This window comes from Pleurodeles waltl, chromosome 9 (genome assembly GCF_031143425.1).
Source record: "Pleurodeles waltl isolate 20211129_DDA chromosome 9, aPleWal1.hap1.20221129, whole genome shotgun sequence".
Taxonomy (NCBI): domain Eukaryota; kingdom Metazoa; phylum Chordata; class Amphibia; order Caudata; family Salamandridae; genus Pleurodeles; species Pleurodeles waltl.
This window is the reverse complement of record NC_090448.1, coordinates 1093813374-1093838664: the sequence shown is the minus strand read 5'-3', so window position 1 is coordinate 1093838664 and position 25291 is coordinate 1093813374. Positions and strand designations below refer to the sequence as shown.

Sequence of the window (25291 nt, the reverse complement as noted above, 5' to 3'; positions counted from 1 at the left end):
AAATCTACCACCCACTATTCCACTCTCATTGTGTGCTTATTATGTATTTTAATAAGTACAATGCTCTTCTTACTATTACGATGCCGACCCAGTGTGCATGTAGATCTTTATTGGCTTTATGATGTCACATCTTCACCTCAAATCCTTGCTTCCTGTACAATACTCAATGTTTCTTTCGTTTATAGAGTCCCCGAATCACAGATAACTATTTCAAAGCCTAATGAATATAGTACATAATGCCCCATTTCTACCAGAATTCAGGATGATATGCCCTTATAATATTTTACTCTTAACTTCATCTCTTCTAGATCCAACAAGGAGCTGGTCTGCGGTCCAACTTCATCGCAAAGCCATTTTAAACTCAATGTGCAATAAGTTCAACCTCAGAAACTCAACCGCAGGAGTGAGTTTCAAGATTGCCGAGCAGCTAATGGTGGAGCAAAGTCATAAAGTGATCTACTGTGAGGTGCCCAAGGTTGGTTGTTCCAACTGGAAGAGGATCCTTATTCTCCTTCAGATGAATCTGTCTGCTGATCCCAGCCAGATATCTCACCAAGCTGCTCACTTTAACTCACCGGTGAAGCGACTCAGCTCCTTTCCTCCTGACATGTGGAGTCAATTTCTCAGCAATTACACAAAAGTGATGTTCACCAGGGACCCCTTTGAGAGACTTGTCTCAGCTTACAGGAACAAATTCCTCCATACGCTTAACAATTACTTCTATGCCGTGTACATCGCAAACATCATCAAGAGCAAATTCAGAGCATCAAATTCTACTGGAAATGTGACATTCGTGGAATATGTTCGCCATGTCCTGTCAGAAGATCCAACGCAATGTGACCCCCACTGGAGGCCAATGCAACATCTATGTGACCCCTGTAACGTCCAGTATGATGTACTAGGGAAGCTGCAGACTGTGGATGAAGATTCTGAACAAGTTCTGAAACTCATACGAGCCCCCACAAACCTACATTTCCCCAATGCTCAACAATATGAAGGTGAAGCCCAAACTGATAAGACGATGGCCACAAACTATTTAAGAAATCTTAGCGCTGAGTACCTGCAGGAAATTATAGAAATGTACAAGCTAGATTTCATGTTATTCGATTACCCTATTTACTTATGAAAATAACGTCAGTGGAACACAAAAGGAACTTTCGATTTTTTAAACATGAGAGTTTTTTGCACATATGTACTAAGGTTTGTTTTATTGAGGCATTGTCTATAACCAGCAAATGTAAAGATCATGGGTCTTTTCGGTCATTGTGGATTGAGGAACATGCATAGAGCAATATGTGCACTTTGCTTAGCTGCGCTATTTGCGTAGTTTCAGTCTCTTGATAAGAGCCATTTTACTGCAAAATGCGTTATACTTTGAGTGACACTTTCTCAGAAGTAAACCAAGTGATGAAGTCCATGTAAAGAAAGAAATATCCGAAATTACCCCTTTCTGAGCTCCAAGCCCCCTGAAATCGAAGGTCACCAGCCAACTCACCATGTTTGCAAAGGGAACAGGTGAAACTGGTGGGGCCGTTTACTGAGAATTCATTGTCCATAACCAATGTATGACTATGTTCAATTTATTTCTCGAAAATGCTTCAACAGGATACGTGGCAGGATATTTATTTGAAATCTGACTGGCATGGAACTTGAATGGTCTGAAAGAAGACTTTGGGGGTCATTCTGAGCTTGACGGGAACCGCCAGAATACCGCTGCGTGGTCAAAAGACCGCAGCGGTTATTCTGAGTTTCCCGCTGGGCTGGCGGGCGACCGCCAGAAGGCCGCCCGCCAGCCCAGCGGGAAACCCCCTCCATGAGGATGCCGGCTCCGAATGGAGCCGGCAGAGTGGAAGGGGTGCGACGGGTGCAGTTGCACCCGTCGCGATTTTCAGTGTCTGCTTGGCAGACACTGAAAATCTTGGTGGGGCCCTGTTAGGGGGCCCCGGGACACCCGTTACCGCCAGCCAGGTTCTGGCGGTCAAAACCGCCAGAGCCAGGCTGGCGGTAAGGGGGTCGGAATCCCCATGGCGGCGCTGCCTGCAGTGCCGCCATGGAGGATTCCCCAGGGCAGCGGGAAACCGGCGGGACACCGCCGGTTTTCCGTTTCTGACCGCAGCTGTACCGCCGCGGTCAGAATGCCCATGGGAGCACCGCCAGCCTGTTGGCGGTGCTCCCGCGGTCGTTGGCCCAGAATGACCCCCTTTGTTCAATAGATGCAGTAATTGTTAATATAGCACCACGAACCGCCCTTCTGCCATTTCTAAGTGCTGACAAAACATGCATGCATATTAGCTGCATTCTTTAAGAGATTCTACACAAACTGGATCATATATTATAATATGTGTTAGGTTAAAACAGAATTCTTCTGAGTCAACACAAATGTAGTTTGCCCAAACAACAACACTGTTTCCCTTCTTCTCCATGAACTTTGCAAAATGTACTCAGCAAAATGCAAGCCTCCACACTGTGTTAAGGCATATATTTCTTTATCATTCAGCTAGCAACAGACTGCAACCACTCCTAAAACAAAAGTCACTTTTTCCTTTAGTGTCAGTAGCAGGCTCTCATTGAAGGTCGCCTGGGCTCCTGCAGCTTGTTTGGGCTCACTGTCCCCAAACTGCCCCACCAAGCTACTGAAGACATTCGAGCTGCAGGAACCCAGCAGCTCATGGCTCCCATCTATGTCCTTCCCTACACTAGGAGCTAGATATCTACAGTGGGAGAAGGTGCAATAGAGCAGCTCAGCGTGTACCCTCCTGGGAATCAGCAAGGTTTCTACTGACCACACTCATTTCCTGGCATCTGAACTCGGAGAAGATGCCATACAGCAGTTCTGCTTATATTATTATGGGGCTTTGGGAGAGCTCCACTGATCCCACCCTAGTGGCTAGATCTCTCCACTGGACATAGGAGGTATAAAGTAGCTTTACTTCCTCAGCCTCTATCCTCCTGGTTGCTGGCAAGGGCTCCACTGATCATCACACTAGTGCCTAGATATCGGCATTTGGAGTATGTGGTATAAAGCAGCTTGGTTCGTGTCATGTGAGCTGATGGGGCTTCACTGATCCCACACATATATCTGCTGGGTTTTAAAAAAACTTCTGTGCGATTCGTAAGCATGATAGCCAAATAATGTTTATCCGGAACTCATCATGGCCAGCTTCCAGGCACTGAAATTAGAATCACTACAGGCTTCCCAGTAAATCTACAGACACCCCTCTTTTGCCAATCGTGCGAATCCCCAAGGGACTCCCAAAATCAGCACCAGATTTCATCATTTGTGCCGTTTCCTATTTACAGAAAAGGCTTGTCTTCACATTGGACCTTCCGGCAAACAGTAGCCTTGGAATTAGCAAATAATTGCTCGATTTCATTAGCCCAGTGTAACAAGTTCAAAGTTCAGTTTATTAGTTCCCGCATGAGCTTGAGTCATGAATTTACTTTCTCAAGTTCCAGGTCAGGGCACTTGTAGGCAGTGGCGGCTGCCACTGAACGGAGGTGGCGGGTGGGGTGGATGGGAATGAAAAAACAGAAAACACTTAACTCTTTACTACGGAGACAGGTTCATCTCCTTCGTCCTCTTCCTGGAAGCACACAGGCTTCCAGTCTTCCCTTCAATCAAGACGCTGCTGTCATCAGCATGACAGCGGTGCCGTGATTGGTGCAAGCACCCTGCTTCGGCGCTCACACAGGGAGTTGCACCCTGTGCACTTTCTCCTCCCGGCTGTTCAATACAGTTGGGTGGAGAAATGCAATGCGCATGTTTGTTTGGCTGGCTAAACACACATGCACACTTCTGTGCACCAACCACTCCTCCCTCCAGCCCCGCCTTACCCTAACCTAGCTCACCCAAAAATAAATGATAATAACGCTTTGTTATTATCATTTTACTTTTCCTTCTGCTGAAAGCAAGGGGGCAACACTCCCCCCCCTTAGCAGAGGAGATGCCCCTGCTTGTAGGCTCACCTGTCCACACCAAGATAAAAATGCTGCACCATTGACTGCCAGGCTGAGCCAAGGCGCCATTGGTTTGAACTGAGGCTCCTGGGAGGTGTCCATAATCGCAGGCTGAAGTAGATGCCAGCCTGCGAGGACAAGCCTCAGCTGGGACAATGCTCAGCACTGCAAAAATGCTTGGAGGTTCTAGCAGCTGCCTCTTTGCTTTAGTCGTTAGGCACTATGCTGCACCTGTCCGAGTCCTCAAGCTCCTGCTGGCACTTTTAAAGTGTGTGCTAGCCCCAAAAGGACCCACTTGTGTGTCATTTGAATGGACATCACGGGGAAGAGTGACAAACAACTTCTAGTTGTTATATATGCTATCAAAAGAGGAGCAGAAGACTTTAGAATGGGTTCACGCTTCCCGCATGTGTGATTATCAGTCAAAAGGGAGGTAATCCACTGTTTTCAAATAACCTTAAATCTGTCCTCCCACTATGTCTCAGAGGGAAATCCTTCCTATTTTTTAAAAGGACTCTCACCCACTAGAATAATGTACTGGCATGCTTCATCACTGAGTCCTCACTCAGGCCCCAACTGTGTCTGGGTGGCCTCAACCTTCCGCCAAAGGGAGCTCTTCTAAGGGATACTCTTTTTTAATGTTTATTTCTTATTTTAGCAGGTGCAATGACACTATACATTTTGAATAGATTGTACAATAAAAATACAATGCTTAACTGAATTATGAAAATCCTCCAGCTGGGCTCCTATTGCATTAGTTTTAAAAACAAATGACTCATGATACCGGCTTACCTCCCTCCCCATAAATTGCTCACGTATCCGTGGTTTACCCCACTTATGCCCTCATATTTGCATATAGCACCTATCCACTGAGCATATAGTTTCTCTTTCAATTGCACAACTTTTATTTTTGCTTCCCATGCTGTATACGTAGAAAGTACAGGCGATTTCCAGGCTTGAAGAATCAACAACTTAGCTAGAAGGGATGCAATAAACAAGGTTTACTTTGCATGGATTGGCAGACCTGGGAGTCGTGAGATACCAAACAAAGCTCCAGCCAGCTGGGGGTAAGAGTAACCGAGATTGCGGAGCTAACTCAAAAATATTTGTTTTCCCAAAATTCTGCAATATATTTACAGGTGAAGCTAATATGGAGCCAATCCCCCTGGTTTTCCTGGCAGCGTGGCCAGGAGCTGGACGACTCAGGGTAGATTTCTTTTAATTTAGCTGGGATGTAATATAGCATAAACACAAAAAGAGTACACTGTTCCTGAAAGACAAAAAAGTTCTAGGGAACCTGGTGATTCAGGAGCAAAAGCCCTCAAGCATCACATTGGATGACAGGCATCATCATCGGGAATTGCTCCACGTCAGGCCGGCACTGCAATGCCTGACGTGCTCCAAAGAAAGAGCTGTCAGCCGTAATAGCTGGTGTGATGACTAGTGGAAGGAGACTAACCACCAGTCCAAAGCCAGGAGAGCAAAAAAGGATAGTTTAAAAATGGTTAATCATTTCCAGCCTCCATCATAATTTTTAACAGAAAAGGGAAATGAAGACCAAGGTTAAAAACAGAAAAGGAAAGTAAAAGTTGAGTGTAATGCTCAACAACTTTCAAAATAGACATAGAGGGTCCCAAAAAGTGTGGTGCCTCTACCAGAAGGTCAACATGTTTCGCGTCTAAAGGTCCCGATGGATCCGTTGACGCTTCTTCAGGACCAGAATGTAGCTTCTCCAATTAACATTAGAAAAGAATAAAGCAATCACTTACATTTAGTCATTTGTTAAATGTCATCTAAAACGGTCGCCCAACCCCTATTAGGAGAAGTGGCTCCATAGGAAGCGCGAGCCCAAGGACTGCACACATATAATTTATCTGAGGTCCTCAACGAAGGACCTACCCTCCGGTGCGCATTCCCATAGAATGTAATATAGCAACCATTTGAAATAAAATGCGATCTTTTTAAAGGGTGCCCCTCTACTCGTTTTATGTGATAAGATATTATGATTTTTCCACTGCTGTACATCGATCTTGAGCCCTGTTGAGTTTTTGATTTTCACCAAAAACTGGGAGATCATTTCTGACCAGAGCTGAGAATAAATATCCTTGTACCAGCTACCTTTCACTCGTAAATTCCCATAAAAAGCCTGAAATATTTTGGTACTAGAAGCCTCTGACACTAGCTCGACAGTCAGAAGAAAATGCTGGATTTACCCCTCTCGGTTTGGCAATGGGCCCAGGTCTTGATTTAGTTACCTAATAAAAATCTGATAAGCTTTTAAAACGCACCTGTTCCCAATTTTTAACATACGCCTGATTTATCTCCAAGCCTATCATCCAGGAATCTTGAAGCCTAAATGTCGGATGAAAATTCAGGATTTGATATTTCTCCTGCACTGATAGAATCCTATTATGAATAATTACCAGCAGTTTGTATCTCTCATGCTGGGGGAGACGAGGTAACTTAAGAAATCGGGGACGCTGGATACCACTATCCTTTAGCATGCATTTAAGATAAAAATGGAGTTAGGTGCAATGGTAGCACTTGATGCCCAGTCCCAATTCTCCACCATCAGAGCTAATTTTTCAAGCTGTAATCAAGGTTTTTTATTGGCCCAAACAAATTCTCTAATCATCGAGTCTATGGACCTCATTACGACCTTGGCGGGCGGCTTCAGATCGGACCGCCAGGCGGCCGCCAATGCAGCCACACCTCTGCCGCGGCTATTTGGAGATCCCCGCTGGGCCGGTGGGCGGAAACCTGGTTTCCGCCCGCCCGCCGGCCCAGCAGGGATCTCGGCCGCAACACAGGAGCCAGCTCCAAATGGAGCCGGCGGTGTTGCGGCCGTGCGATGGGTGCAGTTGCACCTGTCGCGCTTGTCACTGTCTGCATAGCAGACAGTGAAAAGCTGCACGGAGCCCTGTCAGGGGGCCCCTGCACTGCCCATGCAAGTGGCATGGGCAGTGCTGGGGCCCCCAGGGGCCCCGCGACTCCCTGTACCACCAGCCTTTTCCTGGTGGTTCAAACCGCCAGGAAAAGGCTGGCGGTAGGGGGACTCGTAATCCGCTGGGCAGCGCTGCTAGCAGCACTGCCCTGGCGGATTACTACCGCTGGGGCCATTGTGGCAGGAAACCGCCGGCTCCGGCGGTGGGAAGCACCGCCAGCTCGTTGGCGGTGCTTCCGTCATAACAGCCCTGGCGGTCTTGGACCGCCAGGGTTGTAATGACCCCCTATATCTTTAAAGAATTTCTGGCGAATTTTAAGGATTATACTCGAGAAAACAAGTAGAAACAAGGGATGAATCATCATTTTGACTAATGCCACTCGCCCTATAATCGTCAAGGAAGAAGCTTTTCATTTCAGAAGTAAGTTTTGAGCTTTTTTGAGGACAGCTACATAATTTAGCTGGCAAAGATCAGAAACATCATGTGATACAAATACCCCTAAATATCTAATAGGGCTAGATACCTGGGACTGGAATTCTAATCCCGCTGGCAGAACCGGCGTTTCTGCATTAAACAAAAGAGCCTCAGACTTTGAATGGTTAATCCTATAGCAACCAAGATCTATAAAAGTCTTAATCTTTGCAAAGGTTCTGGCTATCTTAAGCGGGTCCGCACGAAGATAAAGAATCATGTCATCAGCAAACTGTTTGAGTTTGGGTGCTTGAGTAATAGGAGGATAAATAAACTTATCTTGCCGAATAGCCGAAGCCAATGGTTCGATAAAGAGTGCGAAAAGCACCAGAGAAAGGGGGCAACCCTGTCTCGAACCCTGACATATTTGCACTGATCCTGCTATGTTTGCATTGAATAAAACCCTGGCTTCGGCTTTAAAGTTTAGGCCACGCAGGGTCTAAATATACTTCCCTGGGAATCTAAATCTTTCCAAAATTGTAAACAGGACCTTCCATTGGACCAAGTCAAATGCCTTCTCGGTGCCAAGCGTTTTAATCCTGATCCTCGCCGCCAAAAGAAATTCCTTCACAGACAGACTGGACAAAAACACCCACAACAGCAGAGAACTCTTCAACATCGTCAAAGAGCTCTCCAACCCTAACGCCAACGCCAATGCCATCACGCCCTCACAAGACCTCTGCAACTCCCTCGTCACCTTCTTCCATCGTAAGATCACCGACCTACACGACAGCTTCGGACACCAGATCCAGCCAACCACCACAGAACCTACAACCCCAGCCATCAACCTCAACGCCTGGACTAACATCAACACAGAAGAGACCAAAGCCACCATGAACACCATCCACTCCGGTGCCCCCTCGGACCCCTGCCCACACTTCATCTTCAACAAAGCCGACGACATCATCGCCCCGCATCTCCAGACCATCATCAACAGCTCGTTTTCTTCTGCCACCTTCCCCGAGAGCTGGAAACACGCTGAAGTCAACGCCCTACTGAAGAAACCTACGGCGGACCCAAGCGACCTGAAGAACTTCCGCCCCATCTCGCTCCTCCCCTTCCCCGCCAAAGTCATAGAAAAGACCGTCAACAAGCAACTTACCAACTTCCTTGAAGACAACAACCTACTCGACCCCTCTCAGTCCGGATTCCGAGCCAATCACAGCACAGAAATCGCCCTCATCTCAGTCACAGACGACATCAGAATCCTGATGGACAACGGAGAAACAGTCGCCCTCATCCTCCTCGACCTCTCGGCTGCTTTCGACACCGTCTGCCACCGCACCCTAATAACCCGCCTCCGCTCCACCGGGATCCAAGGACAGGCCCTGGACTGGATCACCTCCTTCCTCTCCAACCGCTCCCAAAGAGTCTACCTCCCATCTTTCCGCTCAGACCCCACCGAGATCATCTGCGGCGTCCCACAAGGCTCCTCGCTCAGCCCGACTCTCTTCAATGTCTACATGAGCCCCCTCACCAACATCGTACGCAAACACAGCATCATCATCACCTCCTACGCCGACGACACTCAGCTGATACTTTCCCTCACCAAGGACCCCACCAGCGCCAAGACCAACCTGCAAGATGGAATGAAAGACGTCGCAGATTGGATGAAACTCAGCAGTCTGAAACTGAACTCAGACAAAACGGAAGTCCTCATCCTCGGAAACACCCCGACTGCCTGGGATGAATCCTGGTGGCCCACGGCCCTTGGCACCGCACCAACCCCCTCAGACCACGCACCAACCTCGGTTTCATCCTTGACCCACTTCTCACCATGACCAAACAAGTCAACGCCGTATCATCCTCCTGCTTCCTCACCCTCCACATGCTCCGAAAGATCTTCTAATGGATCCCCGCCGACACAAGAAAGACCGTGACCCACGCCCTCGTCACGAGCCGCCAGGACTACGGCAACACCCTATACGCAGGAACCACTGCTAAACTCCAGAAACGTCTGCAACAAATTCAAAACGCCTCCGCCCGCCTCATCCTCAACATACCCCGCAACAGCCACATCTCTGCCCACCTGAGACACCTGCACTGGCTTCCTGTCAACAAAAGGATCACCTTCCGATTCCTCACCCACGCACACAAAGCCCTCCACAACAAGGGACCCGAATACCTCAACCGCCACCTCAGTTTCTACACACCCACCCGTCAACTTCGCTCCGCCAACCTCGCTCTCTCCGCCGTCCCTCGCATCCGCCGCACCGCTGCAGGTGGGAGGTCCTTCTCCTACCTGGCAGCCAAGACATGGAATTCCCACCCCACCAACCTCAGGACCACTCCGCATTCCGGAGGCAACTCAAGACCTGGCTCTTCGAGCAGCAGTAACCCCATCCCCCTAGCGCCTTGAGACCCGCACGGTTGAGTAGCGCGCTTTATAAATGTTTATGATTTGATTTGATTTAATTGCTGTCGGATAGTTATTGGTGAAAAATTATCGATAGCTTGAACCAAAAAATTAGTATTTGTAGACAACAGTCTGCCAGGAAGAAAACCACACTGGTCTTCGTGAATAAGATCTTGAACTACCTGTGTAGTTCGGACTACTAAGATTTGAGTAAATAGTTTATAATCCGGATTTAAAAGACTGATCGGGCACCTCTTTATCTAGCCCTGGTAGCGTCAGTGAATTTAGATAATATGTAATCTGAGATGCATTAACTAGCGCTGTGGCAGTAAAGAGATTTGTATAATAGGAGAGGTAAACCTTCTCAATGTCTATAGGCTGGTGCACGGTTACGCCTTGATCACCATCAAATATAGCTTTAATCAAATTAGAATTAGACTTTCTCTTTGCAGACCAGGCAAACATTTTCCCTACATGCTCATTCTCCTCGTACTGCCTCTGAAAAATTGTATGACGATTAAGTATTTCCTGCAATGTAAAAAAGTCTCTTAGACTATTCTGTGCCATTTCGAGTTTTGAAGCTGACTCTTGACTGTGTTGTGTTTGATAACTCCTAGATGCTTGATCCAATTCTTGTTATAATTTAAGCTTTTTTTCTCTAGCTGCTTTATCCCTATGAGCTTTGTAAGAGATCGCTTCACCTCGTAAGCAGGCTTCGCTGGCTTCCCAGATGTTAAAAAGATAAGCTGAGCCTTTGATAATATTCAAAAATTTAGTAACTGATGCTTTTAAGGTTGCGACTCAGCCTTCGTCTACAAAAAAGGACTTATAAGAACTCCAACTTGGCCGACTTGTCTGATTAGCAAGAATACCTGACCCCTGTCTTACAAAACCAAATGAGACTAAAATAAAATCAGTTCTTAAAGCTGTATTAAACCTTTTATAGAAGCAGTTAAACTCTCTTGTCTGGAGATGGTCAGCCCTCCAAACATCTACCAGTGCTAGGTCCGACACCATCTTAGCAAGCAACTGAGATGCTCTCAGTTTATTCTGCTTTTGGTTCCTGCGTGATGTATCGATCTGCATGTTATGTATAATATTAAAGTCCCCTCCTATAATAAAAAACAGAGAGTTCAGACAGTTGATTGTACAAAGCTCGTAATGAAGTTATTTTGTCTTCAATAGGGCCATAAAAGCTCACTAAATGAATGTCCTTGTCTGCTACTGATGAGCCAATTATGATCCACCGTGCCTGTGGGTCCCTGAATACCTTATTGACCACCCCAGGAAAGTCCAGTGTAATTAAAGTAGCTATTCCCTGAACTGCTGCGTTGAGTGATGGAGAAAATGATAATGAAATTGGGGAGTTTGGGCAGATTCCCCTGAAGTTTTAGATGAGTTTCCTGAAGACAGAATACCTGAGCTTGCAATACCTTTAACCAATGGAGCATTGCTTGAAATTGCACATTATTATTGGCCCCATTCACATTACATGATGCTATTTTTAGATTATTCACTATCATTCCTTTTGTTTAACCCTAAGGGGAGTGAATCTAGACTAATGTAGGCCTGCAACCTTGCTTCTAGAGCCCTTTTTTGTCTCACCTCCATAGCTCTAGACCAGTTCTTATATGAAGCTACACAATATCACCTGTTTTTTTTCACTACCCAGTGAAGAAAAATCCTTACCACACAGTGGTCTCCCACACCATCCCAATGAGGACAAACCCGTCATGACCTTGCATCCTTGTGACCCCCTGTCTTCCCTGTGACCCACCTTCCCCTTCTTCTCCCACCTCATCCCCCCTAAGTAGTAGTACACTGACATATCATGCTAGAGCCATTATTCGGATGGAGCAAGATGGAACCAGACAGCTCGCACTCTACATATACCTCCCAGAGATCACATGTGTAACACAAATACACATTCACAACAGGAAAAAAAAACATATCTTTCGCAAGAGCTTATTTTCTAAGTGTCTCCAAGTAGTCCCTTACCTGCTGGACGTTCTGAAAAATATGAGCACGACTGTTATGAAAAATGTATAGTTTGGCAAGCTGCACGATGCCTGCTGGAGTCCCTTATTTCTTGAACTCATCAATGAGACTAATGAATTCACACCCAAGATGTGCTGCTGTGGCGGGCATATCAGAGAAGACACAGAAACTAAAATTTGTGGTAGTATTGAACACTTTTGGCTCTGATTGCTTGCAATAAGACCTGGTCTTTAATCCTGTAGTTTCCAAAGTTGACCAGAATAGTTTGCGGATATTTTGCCGATAGAGTTCTCGTCGCAGGAACCCTGTGTGCCCACATGATGGATAAATCCACATTAGCTGTAACTTTCTTAAGAAGAACATATTTATAAATAAGGCCTGATATCACTTTGGTTACAGAAGAAGTTGCTTCTAACTCTTCGGGGATCCCGTGGAACCTGAGATTCAAGCGTCTTACCTGTTTTCATAATCATCAAGCTTTCGCTGTAGCTCTTCAAGTTCAGCCTGCATTTTGTCAGTTTTGGTGGTATAGCGAGTCTGAGCATCCTCCAGATGCGAGACCCTCTGCTCCGCCTGAGCAACACGTGCAGAAAGAAGGGTCAAGTTGAATCTCCTGATGGGCATCCCCTTGTGAGACCTTCAAAATACGTAGTTCTGTGAGGATCTGGTCAAGCATTGTTTCCACTGATGACTGTCCCAAAGGGGCTACCAGGCTGATACTAACTGAATTATTAGGCCCAGATGGAATGCAGCAAGCTCTGCTACTGGATATTGTCTCTCTAGTCTCCTCTGAGACTGCTCCCGTACCTATGTTGTCTAAAATTAGTTTTGATTGGCAGTTTGGAAGCGCATTGGGCACTGTCTTAGCTTTTTCCTTTTCTTTCACTTTATCACCCCCTTGGTATTGCTTGATAGGAACAGGGGAAACACAGGTTTCTCTAGGGAATTTTTAACTGGGTCCGTAATATCCATGGAGCCGAGGACAGCAGAATAGAGTGGAGGAAGAGGAGGAGGAGAGATGTCAGTGTTGAGAGCTGAAGAAGGACTCGTGTCTTGGATTGGGCTAGAGTGAATCTCCCTGATGTGAAAGATAATAATGCAGTCTCTGAGCTCTACTGTATGGTCATAATACCCTGGTCCACATCTTGCTGTAACAGTGATTTAGGTGTGCTATTTGTATGGACCTGCCTGGGGGAGATGTTGGGGAGTAAGATAGTCTAGGGGTATTAACAGATTCAGGCTCCTCCAATGAGGGAGCTCTAGATGGTCCTGTCTGCTAGACCCCATCCTTCATCTTTGTTTCACCATCCTCGGGGGTGTAAATTGTGTATTGTTGACTTTGGGAGCTCTATTAAACCAAGCGTGTCTTTGAAACACTATCTCGAGCCATGCATTTCATGATGCTTACAGCTTTGAAGAAGAACTAGGAAGAACAACACCGGCAGCTCCCAAACTGCTTCTACTATTACATAACCCCCCCTTTATACGTAGGGCTGATCGCTATTATCAAGGCAGTTTAATATTTAATAACCGAAGTCCCACTTTTATGGTGGATCACCTTTAATTACTTGTTGACACTTGCTTGCTTTGCCTTGGTGCCCTTCTACTATTAGGCCTCTATTTACCCGGCTCTTTACTTGGCACTCTGATCTATTATTGCCATATTCCTGCAGCAGTACATGCTCTCTCATCCTTCGTCCTGTTGCCCTCCAGCCAACTTGCCAAGGCCCTAAATGTCTTGCTGAGAAAATCTCCTTCTTAATAGTTACTGCTCGAGATATCTGGGAACGTGTTAGAATGCTTATGTAGATCACTAAAAAAATGGCCTCAATCAGCGAGACCTTTAACAAAAAAAAAGGAAAAACATACAGCAGCTCCAGCACTCTGAGATGCTCCTCATGCCCCATCTTGCACCATAGCAATTTTACGCACAGCCCACTGCCCTCGTTGTTCCTTCCGTTAATCACAACATGCCTCCTCTCTCCTGATCTGCTCTGGCAGGCATCCCCACGCTGCAGGTTATCGCTGAAGTGTTGGGTCCAGAAGTCGGCCAAAGCGCTGCGTTACATCTAGTGGCGGCTCTTGGATGAACTGCAATGACTTGTGGTGATTTCCACTTGGCATTCATGCAGGAGCCAACAGGAGGCTTAATCCAAGTCGACCGCCCACGTATCACACGAGCCGGCCATCTTGCCACATTCCGATGGGCTCAGTCAAGGAGTGTGACGGGAGCTCCACGTGACCCCTCTAAGGGATGCCCTTGGTAGTGGGATCTGTGCTACAATTAAAATTATATTGTGTCTTCTCCACAACTTTTAATCTATTACCGAGCGGTCTGACACAATTAAACACAAGGGCAATGCTAATGGGGATGTTTAGTGAACTCAAGCATCAAGAAAGGGGTTTACATGTTTCTTGAGAAATGTTATAGCCCGATGCACGTATTTTGGCTTTCATGAGGACCTTCAATGTCAGAGCCCCAAAATTCTATTCCAAGGAAAATGCATTGTGTTAAAGTTTTTGTTATTTGCGTGTCGGACATATTCATTCATGCAACTCACACTTGTACGTAAAAAAATGGTTTCATTGCCCTTTTTAATACCTGTAAACGGAGAACGTCAGGAAAAGAAACATCTATAGTTAGGGGTCATATTGTTCTTGTTTTCTGAAACCATCATTCACCATAAGGGTACACAACAAACTCAATGTAATTAGAGGACCTCTGCAACAATTTGTTTTCTCCACGAGCAGACACAATTCAGGCAATCAGTAGCTGTCAACCAGTGTACAGTGGGTGTAAGCCACAATGGTTATCCTATTATTTAGCGCACAGACAATACATAGAACAAGTGAAAGTCATACCTTTTCCTTGGGAAACCTATGACCCATAGGGTATTTTAGTGTAGGTGGACCTGTTGTGTAGCCATCTTAGTTATAGTTCCATGCATGTTATTTTAGCATACTAGGCCTGCTGCTATGCACTTTAACCTAGATATGTTTTATTCAGCTTCATTTTATTATTGTTACAGTAGCCACTTTTACGGTCTTGTTTTGTTTTCTCTATCTAGCTGTATTTGCCTAGGACAGTACTCTGTTCTCAAACAAGACATTCTTGCTCACTCTGTGCTTTGCAGTAAGATAGGCTGCCGATGAACGTGGTATAAAGTTTTGTCTCTGACATTCATGGAAAATATACATCCTTACGTAGGGACATTTTCTCAGAACATCAGTGTTTTATTATAAAAACACTTCCTTGTCCCGTACACGTTACAGGGAGATTCCAGCCAGAGAACCACAACTGTGTGCTGATTGCTGAATGCTTCGCTTCAGCTGCCTATGCAGACTTCAGGCCTTTGCTCAGGTATGGGGGTTGATGTCTTCCCCGGGGGAACCTGAAGGGCAGAATTAGAGCTCAACACGCTGTGGTCTATTATAGCCTAGGTAGGAATTAGTCTATTGACTGTAGTGACAATATGGTAGCGTTATTCTTTTGCTTCACTCTCCTTGTCACAATTTTAATCTTGTCATGTTGTATCGTACTGGTTTTCGCAGCTCACGCTTTGCTATCTAAGATGCAGTCGCTTCATTAAAATCATTATTGAAACATATACTGCCTCTGTTTGTCATTGTATATGTGAGACTAATGTAACTGAGAGAAACGGATGAGACCTGAGTGACCACAGCTTTCCTGAGAAACCAGTTATGTCATGCGCTCGGCTGCCCAATCATCTCTGACCTTAGAAAGAGTTGAGGTCCTGCTAGTTAGCCGGAGCAAAACCCAGATTGGAGCGACAGGTGTCACCTGTAGTGGGTCAGACTCAGTCTCCCACACCTCAGGTGATTCTGTAGGTCAAAATCCAGTAGTCTCATTAGAATAAAGAGAGCCTACGTGACAGACCATCTAGTAAAATACTAACAAAAGAACATCCAAAACCAACTATTAAAATCTATGAGCCTCACATGCCCACTGTAAACAGAAAACCCACAATTGCATTAAGGGAAGTCAGACTTTTCATGGCACTACTACTTTCAGATTTTCTTTTTCAATTTACTGGACATTAAACACAACATGAGTGGTAAATACTGTGTGTTCCCTAAAACAGCATCATCAAAGTTAAGCATCAACACTAATTTAAAAGGATACAGACAAGTAGACTGAAACCGCCTGAAGTAGACTAACTCTTTTGGACCCTTGGGATGGGAAAAGGGGACAGCAAAGAGGGGCATGCCATTGGAAATGTTAAGATCCAGTCCTCAGAGTGCAATTAGCCTTCCATTTTCACACCACTTCTGATACCTCCTAACATTATATACTAGATACTAGGTTTAAAGCAACCATCAACCTCTGCAGCAACCACAGTTATGTATCATTTTTGGGTGTATCTAAGGCTCGCAAAAAGGCCCATGCAGTGCTGATCTCAGTGAAGACATATGTCCTCCCCGGATGATTAACATTTAGCTTAACTGGCAAGTCAACAGCGACCAGCAGCCCCCTGGGGTTCACGTTTTCCAAACTACCAAAGAGGCTCTCAGACAGGCAAGGGCTTCATGGCCTGGATGTGGGAAAAGAAAGAGGTGCCTACCCTCCAACATCACTCCCTTTTTTACAGAACAATGCCTGAAACACTCTATTAAGGCAATCCTCTGTTCCATCATGACAGCTCCCCCAGCATTTCTGGCCCCACGTTTCCAATAGAGAACAAACAGTCCACTTACTTTATCCATTACTGATCTGCTCCTTGCTGCAACTCGAGCAATTCACACATTTAAAAAATGACAGTGTTGAGGGGTTCTGTAAGACATAAAGCGGGGACAACAAGCTCTCACAGGTAAGTTCACCTCCTTACTTTGTCCAGCACCTTCCTGCTTATACCCTTTAATATTACATAATGTTTACATCTGAAATCATAGCATTCATAATAACACTTATGGCATTGCAAATAACATCATTTGTGAGAACACAGGGCGTGGTAGAGAGTGGCTACCGAGTTCACTGCACTGTGTATGGAGATGCATGAGTTATAATAATTTGAAGGTGGTGTGTAAATTATAAGTTTAAGGGATACCTACAACTTTAGAATTTTTTATGTGTGTCTAGTTTAAGTATGGTTTGTATAGAAAGATTAGATAACGTTATAGTAATTTTAAGGTGGTGTGTAAATTATATATTTAAGGTACAACTGTAACTTGAGAATTCCTAGTGTTTGTGTACTTTAAGTTTGGTTTGTATACAAAAAAAAATTAAGTTTTTCTAACTATAAATAAGTTTTAATCTTTGGTTTTACATTGAATTTCAAAGTTCTTTTAATTTTTAATAAAAGTGTGTTTCAAGCCGTCGAGTCCAATGTCGTCAAGTGGAGTTTCATTATGTGGAGTGTCATACAGGACAGAGGACAATAGTGTCATAAAATGTAGTGTCATAGAGTGGATTAGAGTCAAGTGGAGTCAAGTGGAATGGCGTAGCGCATAGTGGGGTAAAGTGTCATGGTCTGGAGTTCCATTTTGTAGTGCAGAGTGCTGTGGAGTGGAACGAGCAGAGTTGAGTAACGTGTCATAAACTGGAGTGCATCTCGTAGATTACAGTGAAAGGCTGTGTTGGAAAGTCTTGTAGCGTGTAGCAGAGTGTTGAACAGTGGAGTCTACCAGGATAGAGTAGACTACAGACTTGTACAGTGGTGTGTACAAAGACAGAATGGCATAGAGTCTTGTAGAATGCCATAGAGTGTATTAGAGTTTTGCAGAGTGAAGTTGCATAGAGTGTAGGAGAGTGCTGCAGAGTAAAGGTTTGTAGAGTGGAGTGTCGAACAGTGGTGTAGCGTGAAGTAAAGTATCATATAGCCTAGTGAAGTCACGTAGAATGAAGTGGAGTAAAGTGCCATAAAGTGGAGTGTTGTGTTGTAGAGTAGAGTGGAGTGGAGTAGAGTGTCCTGGTTTGGCATATAGTGGAGTAAAGTGCAGAGTGGTGTTGTACACTGGAGTTGTTAAGCACTGTAGTTCCCAATGTTTTGACGTCTGTGGATCACCTCTTAATCATTACTGGAACCAGGGGCCCCTAATGAATTATTATTGGTGTTGGAAAGTGGACTACTGGTAAGGGCAGGCAATTATCTACACCTAGCAATAGGCCACTAACCCGCACTTAGGTTCAGTTAGGTCTCAATAAATTAAACCCAGCTCTTCCCTTGGTAGCTTGGCAACGAGCAACAAGGCTTAACTTAGAAGACAGGTGTGTAAAGCATTTAAAATTCACAAAACAGTAAATAAGTAAAGCACAAAATCCAATAAAAATCCAATACCAATTTATAAAATTAGATTATATTTTTATCTTTAAAATGACACCAAAATGTTTAAAACTGGTTGAGGAGAACCAGAGATATGAGTTTAAAAAGAATTAATGTAATTCTATGGCTTAGAAGCATATAGCGCTCAAAGGGTCAAAAGATCACACTGGACGGGGGCAAAGTCCAGAGTTCAGGATGCCCACAATGTAACACTGTTACATTTACTTTCAGAAGTGTTTCTTGATACAGGAAAGTGGTCCACAGTACCAGCCAAGGGTTCAAAGGCTCTGGTTTGCCTCTTGGAGTCTGGGACTAAAACTCCCACAATGCACCTCTTCAACTTATGGAGCCGTTTGCAACAGTTGCTCCAAATATCTCCAAACTTCTGGATCTTCTTCTAGAGGTCCTTTTTGGGTCCAGAAGCTCTGAGTAGCTTCTTGGGAGTTGGGACTACAACTTCCAAAATGCACCTGGTCAGAATCCTCAACTGGCCACTGGACGCTGGTCAGCTGGGCTCTTCTTGCAGGACTTGACTCAGGAGACTCTGAGCAGCTCCTTTGTACCTGTAGCTTACAGGGAGTCCACTCCTGGAGTTGCAGAAGCAAGGCAAAGTCCTTTTTTTGTTGAAGCCCAAAGTGTGCATCTGGTGCAGTTCTTGTGAGTGCAGTGTCTAGGTGCAGGCCAGGGGTCGAGCAAGGAATTCCATCTTCTCCACTATCTTCCTCCAGCAGGGATCTGAGGTGTCGGTGCAGCTCTGCCAAATGTATCCTTGCTCCTGGGGTGAAAAGCAGAGAGGGCAACTGTCCAATCACAGGCAGGACTCCCATGGATGACTACTTCCTGGGAAGTGTGAAAAAAAAACAATCCCAGGGAGCAACATTCCATAAAAATCCAAAATGGCATAAACTGAATTTTAGAGGTTAGGTCGGCAGAGCCCACCCACTGGTGTAGCTAAAATTCCTTAACACACCCCTCTCCTAATCTAATCAAGAGGGCACCTGGCTGTCTGGGTTTGCAGGAAATGGGGGAGGTCCTGATCTGCTCCAAATGTCCTTCCCTCCTTTGAAGACCAGTTTGGCTGATCTCCCCCTTCCTGTTTCACCATCTGCTGAGGCAGATTTCCTCCCCCAGGCACTCCCTTTGTGTTCAACTCAGGCCCCTTCACACGTCATCAAGGCAGCCTGGCCAAGCTGCCAGAGGCTCGCCAATCAGAGACGGGCAATACAGAGCTAAAGTTGGCAACTTTCAGGTAGAGTTCTAAAACTCTTTCCCTGAACTAGTTATATTAAATTCAACAATGGCAATGTGTTGCATTTAGTATAACAATCAGTTTGATACCAAACTTGATATATCAGGCTCCTACTGAGACTCTATTAATTAAAATAAAGTCTCCCTACTTTAGCCTATGGAGCATATTCACTACATTAAAGGAAAAACAAGTTTGGCTATTTTACCTCACCAGGGTTTATAAAACATATTTTGTAAGGTCACTGCTTATAGTTACATAGCACCAATGCCTAAAGGCACTTAGAGCACACCTTAAGGGTGACTTATTTGTAAAAATAAAGTAGTTTAAGATGTTGCAAGTACTTTTAATTCCAAAGTCGACTTTGCATGTAACTTTGATTTAAAAGCAGCCAACAAGGCAGGACTGCTTTTAAAATTACCCTGTATGTTTTGTTCATAAATAGGGGTTCACCCAATTATACTCCCTTTGAGTCTGGGCAATCTAACAACTCATAAAATTAATATTGGGAAACCTTAACTTTAATGTGTCCCACCTTTTTGGACCTGACTATGACTCTGTTAGGGACAAAAATAGAGTGGGGCAGAAGGGACCGGGTGTACCTTAGTGTCTACAGATATATGGATGGTGGTGGAGTCCACTAATTGTTCTACAGTGCAAACAACAGTAGCAGACTGTGGCAAAAGATGTTAGCCTAATGGACAACCTGTACAGATGGACCCTGATTTCTTGATGTATTTATGGATTATGGCAGTCAAATAATTAACACATAAGGGCTTTGTACATTATGATGTTCACTATGAGCTTGGCAGGTGGCAGAGGCAAGTGCATGGGCAGTGCAGGGGCACAGGGGAGTTTTTGAAAATATTAGCTGACATGAACTGGCAAGATAACTATTCAATGGTGACTATAGATGTAGTAACATTATATAGATCCATAGAACATGAAATAGGATTACAAGCAACAAAATATTTTTTATTTCAAAAGAATATTAAATAACTGGAGCATTCAAAAATGCTATTAAAAATGACTGAAATGTGCTTGCTGAATAACATATTTATGTAGATATACAGACAAAAACAGCCATGGGAATTTCCTTCTCTCCAAGCTACACGAGTCTCACCATGGGATGGTGGGAGAGAGAGGTAGCTTGGGGAAAGGGGAACCAGATATATACAAAGAAAGTAGCTTTGTGGCTCAGATGTATAGATGATTTATTTCGACAAAATGACAGCGATTAAAATTCACACACAACATAAGCAAAACGGAAATTGATTTTGTGGATGTGAAAGTATATGTAAAAAAAAGGCAAACTGGAGACAACTCTTTTTCACAAACCAACTGCAACAAATAGTATACTGCATGGAAAAGTTTCCATACAAAACATCTTATAATGAATATACGGAACGGTGAATTCCTGAGGTTACGGAGAAATTGTTCAAATGATGAAGAAATGTTACATCAATGCAGTGAAATGAAGAAAAGATTCCTACCAAAAGGATATAAACACAGCGAAATGAATCAAGGAATGAAAAGAGCCAGACAATCTAAAAGAGACTTAGGTGGTCATTATGAACACGGCGGAAACAACCGCCGTGCTCATGCTGGCGGTCAAAACACTGACCGCCAGCAACCCCGGAACCCCACCGGCCAGATAATGAACTTTTCTGTGAGCCGGCGGGCGGAAACCTTGCTCACAGAAAGGCTAGTCCGGGACATTGACGGCAGCTCCACATGGTGCCGCCATCAATGCCTCTGTGCGGCAGGTGCAGTTGCACCCATCGTGCAGATCACTGCCCCCTGCACGATGGGGTTCTGCACCGCCCCCAGGGGTGCCCCAGTGCACCCCCTCCGCCAGCCTTTTCCTGGCGGGAAAAGGCTGGCGGGAAATGAAACATTATCCTCAGGGCAGCACAGCTACCCTGGTGGATGGTGTTTCAACCCGCCGCCAGGCTGCCTGATGGCGGGAGCCTGGTGGTGAGTGACGGTTGCCGCTGGCACCCGTCACCATGTCCATTATATGGTGGTTCGGCCAGCCATGCCGTCTGGCGGCTTCAGCCGCCACTGCAGGCATGACGGGCCAAACCGCCATAATCGTAATGAGGGCCTTACTCTTAATACAGGATAAAAAGAAAAAGAAAGAGGAAGATTTCATAAATAGGAGTGATATTGGAATTTAGCAAGGAGAACTTTGCAATTCATAAGATCCTTAATAAATATTGGAACTTGCTATAGAGAGACCATAATATTAGGGAAAAAGTTGGACCAAATCCTTCAATAACTTATAAAAAGCACCCTCATTGATGGACATGCTTGTAAACACTCACTTCTCCATGCCTTTAAAAGAAACATGGCTAAATAAAAATGATGGCTTCTTCAAATGCAAAAAATGTCAAGCTTGGAAAATTGGAGTAAATAAATCATATTTTGAAGAATACACTGGAAAATAAATTAAGATAAACCAAAGGATCACTGGTGAGACCAAATATGTGATATACGTAATAAAATGCGCATATGGAAAAAAGTATGTGGGATGTATAATATGCAATAGAACACATAAGGGCAAGACAAAATAAAGATACAAGCTATGCGATAGCAAAACTACACTACACTACATATAACATTGAGGTGAAAATCGGACAAGCATGAAATATTATGTCATAGCACATGTGAAGAAACCTCACAGAGGTGAAAATAGAGAACAAATACTCCGCAGATGGGAGTCATGGTACATTACAAAATTACGAACAAGAATACCGTTTGGGCTCAACATGGATGAAGAACTCCATGTATATTTATAATTAAGGCAGGATAAAAGATCAATAGCAAAAATCAAAGAATAGTGAGAGGATAAATAAAGAGAGAGAAAATCAAAACAATCAAAGAAATCTGAAATGAGAAAAGAGTGTAAACCACCCTACTCGAAAATTTTAGAATAAAAGTTTAAAAAAATTCTGTAGTATTTTACAACAAGGAACAAGAAAAATAACTGCTGCAGGAAGCCACTAAGTGCCTAATGAAAACTGCCAAAATGCTTGAGAATAAGATTCACAATTTTGAGGCATAAGGACCAAATGGCCACTGAGTGCCATAAAAACTGAAAAGACTTAGCTAGAATAGTAATGGAAAAATATTGGAGAAAACAAAAATGTTGCAGAAAATCAGTGCTCTAAAAGAATTTCAGAATTTTCAGAAAACTTGTATAGTTTCTTGTTTTTAAATACACGAGGTGTATAATAAAACTTCAATTCCCAATGTACCATTATGGTTTAGTGGGATGTAGGGTATTTAAGGTGAAAGCCTTGATCAAGACTTCTTGAGTCAAAACGCATTGGCGTGAGAACATCATGTGTGGTGAATAAAGAAATTGGAGACAAACTATTCCCTCAAGTGCGATTTCATGTTTTATATATATATATATATATATAAAGCCAGTAGGTAGTTATAGTTAGGACCAACGTTTCCGAAAGCCCAGCTTTTTTTCTTTTACTAATAAATATGGTGCCCTTTGACGACTCTTGATTACATTTTCTAAGCTCCTACACTAGTTAGTTCAGCTGCTATCTTGAAAGTTTCGGGGTAATTATACAAGTGGGAGCTGAGAAAAAGGGGGTTCGGAAACGATTTTCCCCATGCACTGTCTATTGTTATTTGGTGTAAATATGTTCAGTAGTTTTGGAGCTAATAAAGAAATAAAAATATAAATATTTAGAGATGTAGATCCATCGCTGTTCTGCGGTGCCCACGGTACTTGCAGATCCAAGCAAAACACAAGGCCCTGATTGACTGACTGCAACTTGAAAGGAAAGTTGTAGCTGCCATTTTGGTTCTTGGCTGGGCACCCGTAGAAAAAACGTAAATAAAAACACACATAAGGAGTCAAGATAGAGGTATCCTAACCACATATGACACAAGGAGGGGTCTCTAAGGGACCCCTCATGAGCAAAATATTGCCTAATTTTTTTGGCCAATCCGTGGATCCACCACAGCACACAGCATGACCCCCAGTGTAAATCAGTGATGGATTCACAGATCCGAAGCCCCATTGTGAAAAAAAACCTCACCCTCTCCCACACTATACCCCTGCCGTGCACGGCCAAAGGCCATACGCAGCATTGGGTTGGAAGCACCTGCTGCACACAATCATAGGAAGTGAGCTGTGGTGGTTATGTAACACCGTATTTATATATTACTTTACATTTACAAAAATTGAAAGTCACTGAAAATAACCAAAGTTTACAGGGACGTTATAGTTAGATTCATGCTTTACCCACAAAAAAACATAGAAATTCAGTAGGTATACTTATCTGAAGAAACTATAACTCATGCCAGAAAGTAACTTTAGACCATAAGTTATAGGGGGTCATTCTGACCCCGGCGGTCTCAGACCGCCGGGGCCAGGGTCGGCGGGAGGACCGCCGACAGACCGGCGGTGCCCCGCAGGGCATTCTGACCGCGGCGGTTCGGCCGCGGTCAGACTATGAAAACCGGCGGTCTCCCGCCAGTTTTCCGCTGCCCTACAGAATCCTCCATGGCGGCGGAGCACGCTCCGCCGCCATGGGGATTCTGACACCCCCTACCGCCATCCTGTACAGGATGGCGGTAGGGGGTGCCGCGGGGCCCCCATAAGAGGGCCCCAAAAAGAATTTCAGTGTCTGCCTAGCAGACACTGAAATTCGCGACGGGTGCTAATGCACCCGTCGCACTCCAGCAACTCCGCCGGCTCCATTCGGAGCCGGCTTCATCATTGCTGGGTCTTTCCCGCTGTGCTGACGGGCGGCCTTTTGGCGGTCGCCCGCCAGCACAGCAGGAAAGCCAGAATGGCCGCCGCGGTCTTGTGACCGCGGTGTGGTCATTTGGCGGTAACCACATGGCGGGCGGCGACCGCCGCCCGCCGCGGTTAGAATCACCGCCATAGTTTCTTAACACAAGTGTACCTACAAGTATAACTGTTACTGCTGAATTTCTATGTTTTTTTGTGGGTAAAATGTTAACCTAACTATCACGTCCCTGTAACCTTTGCTATTTTCAATGATTATATATATATATATATATATCTGTGTGTATATATATATATATATATATATATATATATATATATATATAGATAGATAGAGAAATACATATAAAAACAAAGGTTACAGGAACATTAAAGTTAGGTTCTTATATGTATATTCACTGAAAGAAACAAAGGTTAATGGGACATCACAGGTATGCTCACATTTCAAACATACAAAACCATAGAAATTCACCAGTTAGTATAGTTAGAGTTATCCCAAGTAAGTATAACTCATGCCTTAAGGTGACTATAACTCACGCCCCGGTCATGCACAGTTTTTTCTTCAAAAATGTTACTGCAAATATTACAGTGATATTATCAATTATGTTATCAAAGATGTCATGAGTTCCGTAATTTTTAAGTAATTAGCAGTGTGTGGCGAGGGCACAAGTTATAGTTACCTTAGGGCACAAATTTATAGTTATAGTTACAAATTTGGATTGCCTTTAATTTCTCAAATACTACTGTACGGATTTACACCAAAAAACAAAAGGGGCTACCTTTCTGACAAATTTGGTGTAATCCCATCCGTGGTTTTGGCGCTATTGCTGTTCAAAATCTCTACGGAAAAATTAATGGGGAAAATGGGTTTTGGGACCCCCCTTTTCTTCTGGACCCTGCTTGATGGATCACCTCAAAACTTTTCAGACAGCAGCTGAAGTAAGTGTCATATTTTCTTGGAAAATTGCTTGAAGATTCATCAAACAGCGTCAAAGTTATTAGCAAAATAAAAAAATGCTCTTTCTATAGAAACCTGGTCCTAACTATATAGCTACCTAGTGGCAACCGTCGTTAGGTAGTATGTATATATATATTATATATTTATATATATATATCATATATATATATATATATATATATATATATATATATATATATATATATATATATATATATATATATATATATATATATTTATATAACCTAATGGCTAGTAGGTAGCTATAGTTAGGACCATGTTTCAATAGTAAAAGCATT

General features: G+C 44.1%; 1 protein-coding gene across 1 annotated transcript; it reads left to right on the top strand.

The window, feature by feature from the left end:
• Positions 1-314: 314 nt before the first annotated feature.
• On the top strand, positions 315-1205 carry LOC138258784 (carbohydrate sulfotransferase 8-like). Its single transcript, XM_069206025.1, has one exon. It carries the CDS (start codon positions 365-367, stop codon positions 1124-1126), a length of 762 nt encoding a protein of 253 aa, XP_069062126.1. The 5' UTR covers positions 315-364; the 3' UTR covers positions 1127-1205.
• Positions 1206-25291: the final 24086 nt, after the last annotated feature.

What these genes read in the sequence shown, in the direction of transcription:
- LOC138258784 (XM_069206025.1), top strand. Translation starts at nt 365, where the DNA reads ATGTGCAATAAGTTCAACCTCAGAAACTCAACCGCAGGAGTGAGTTTC.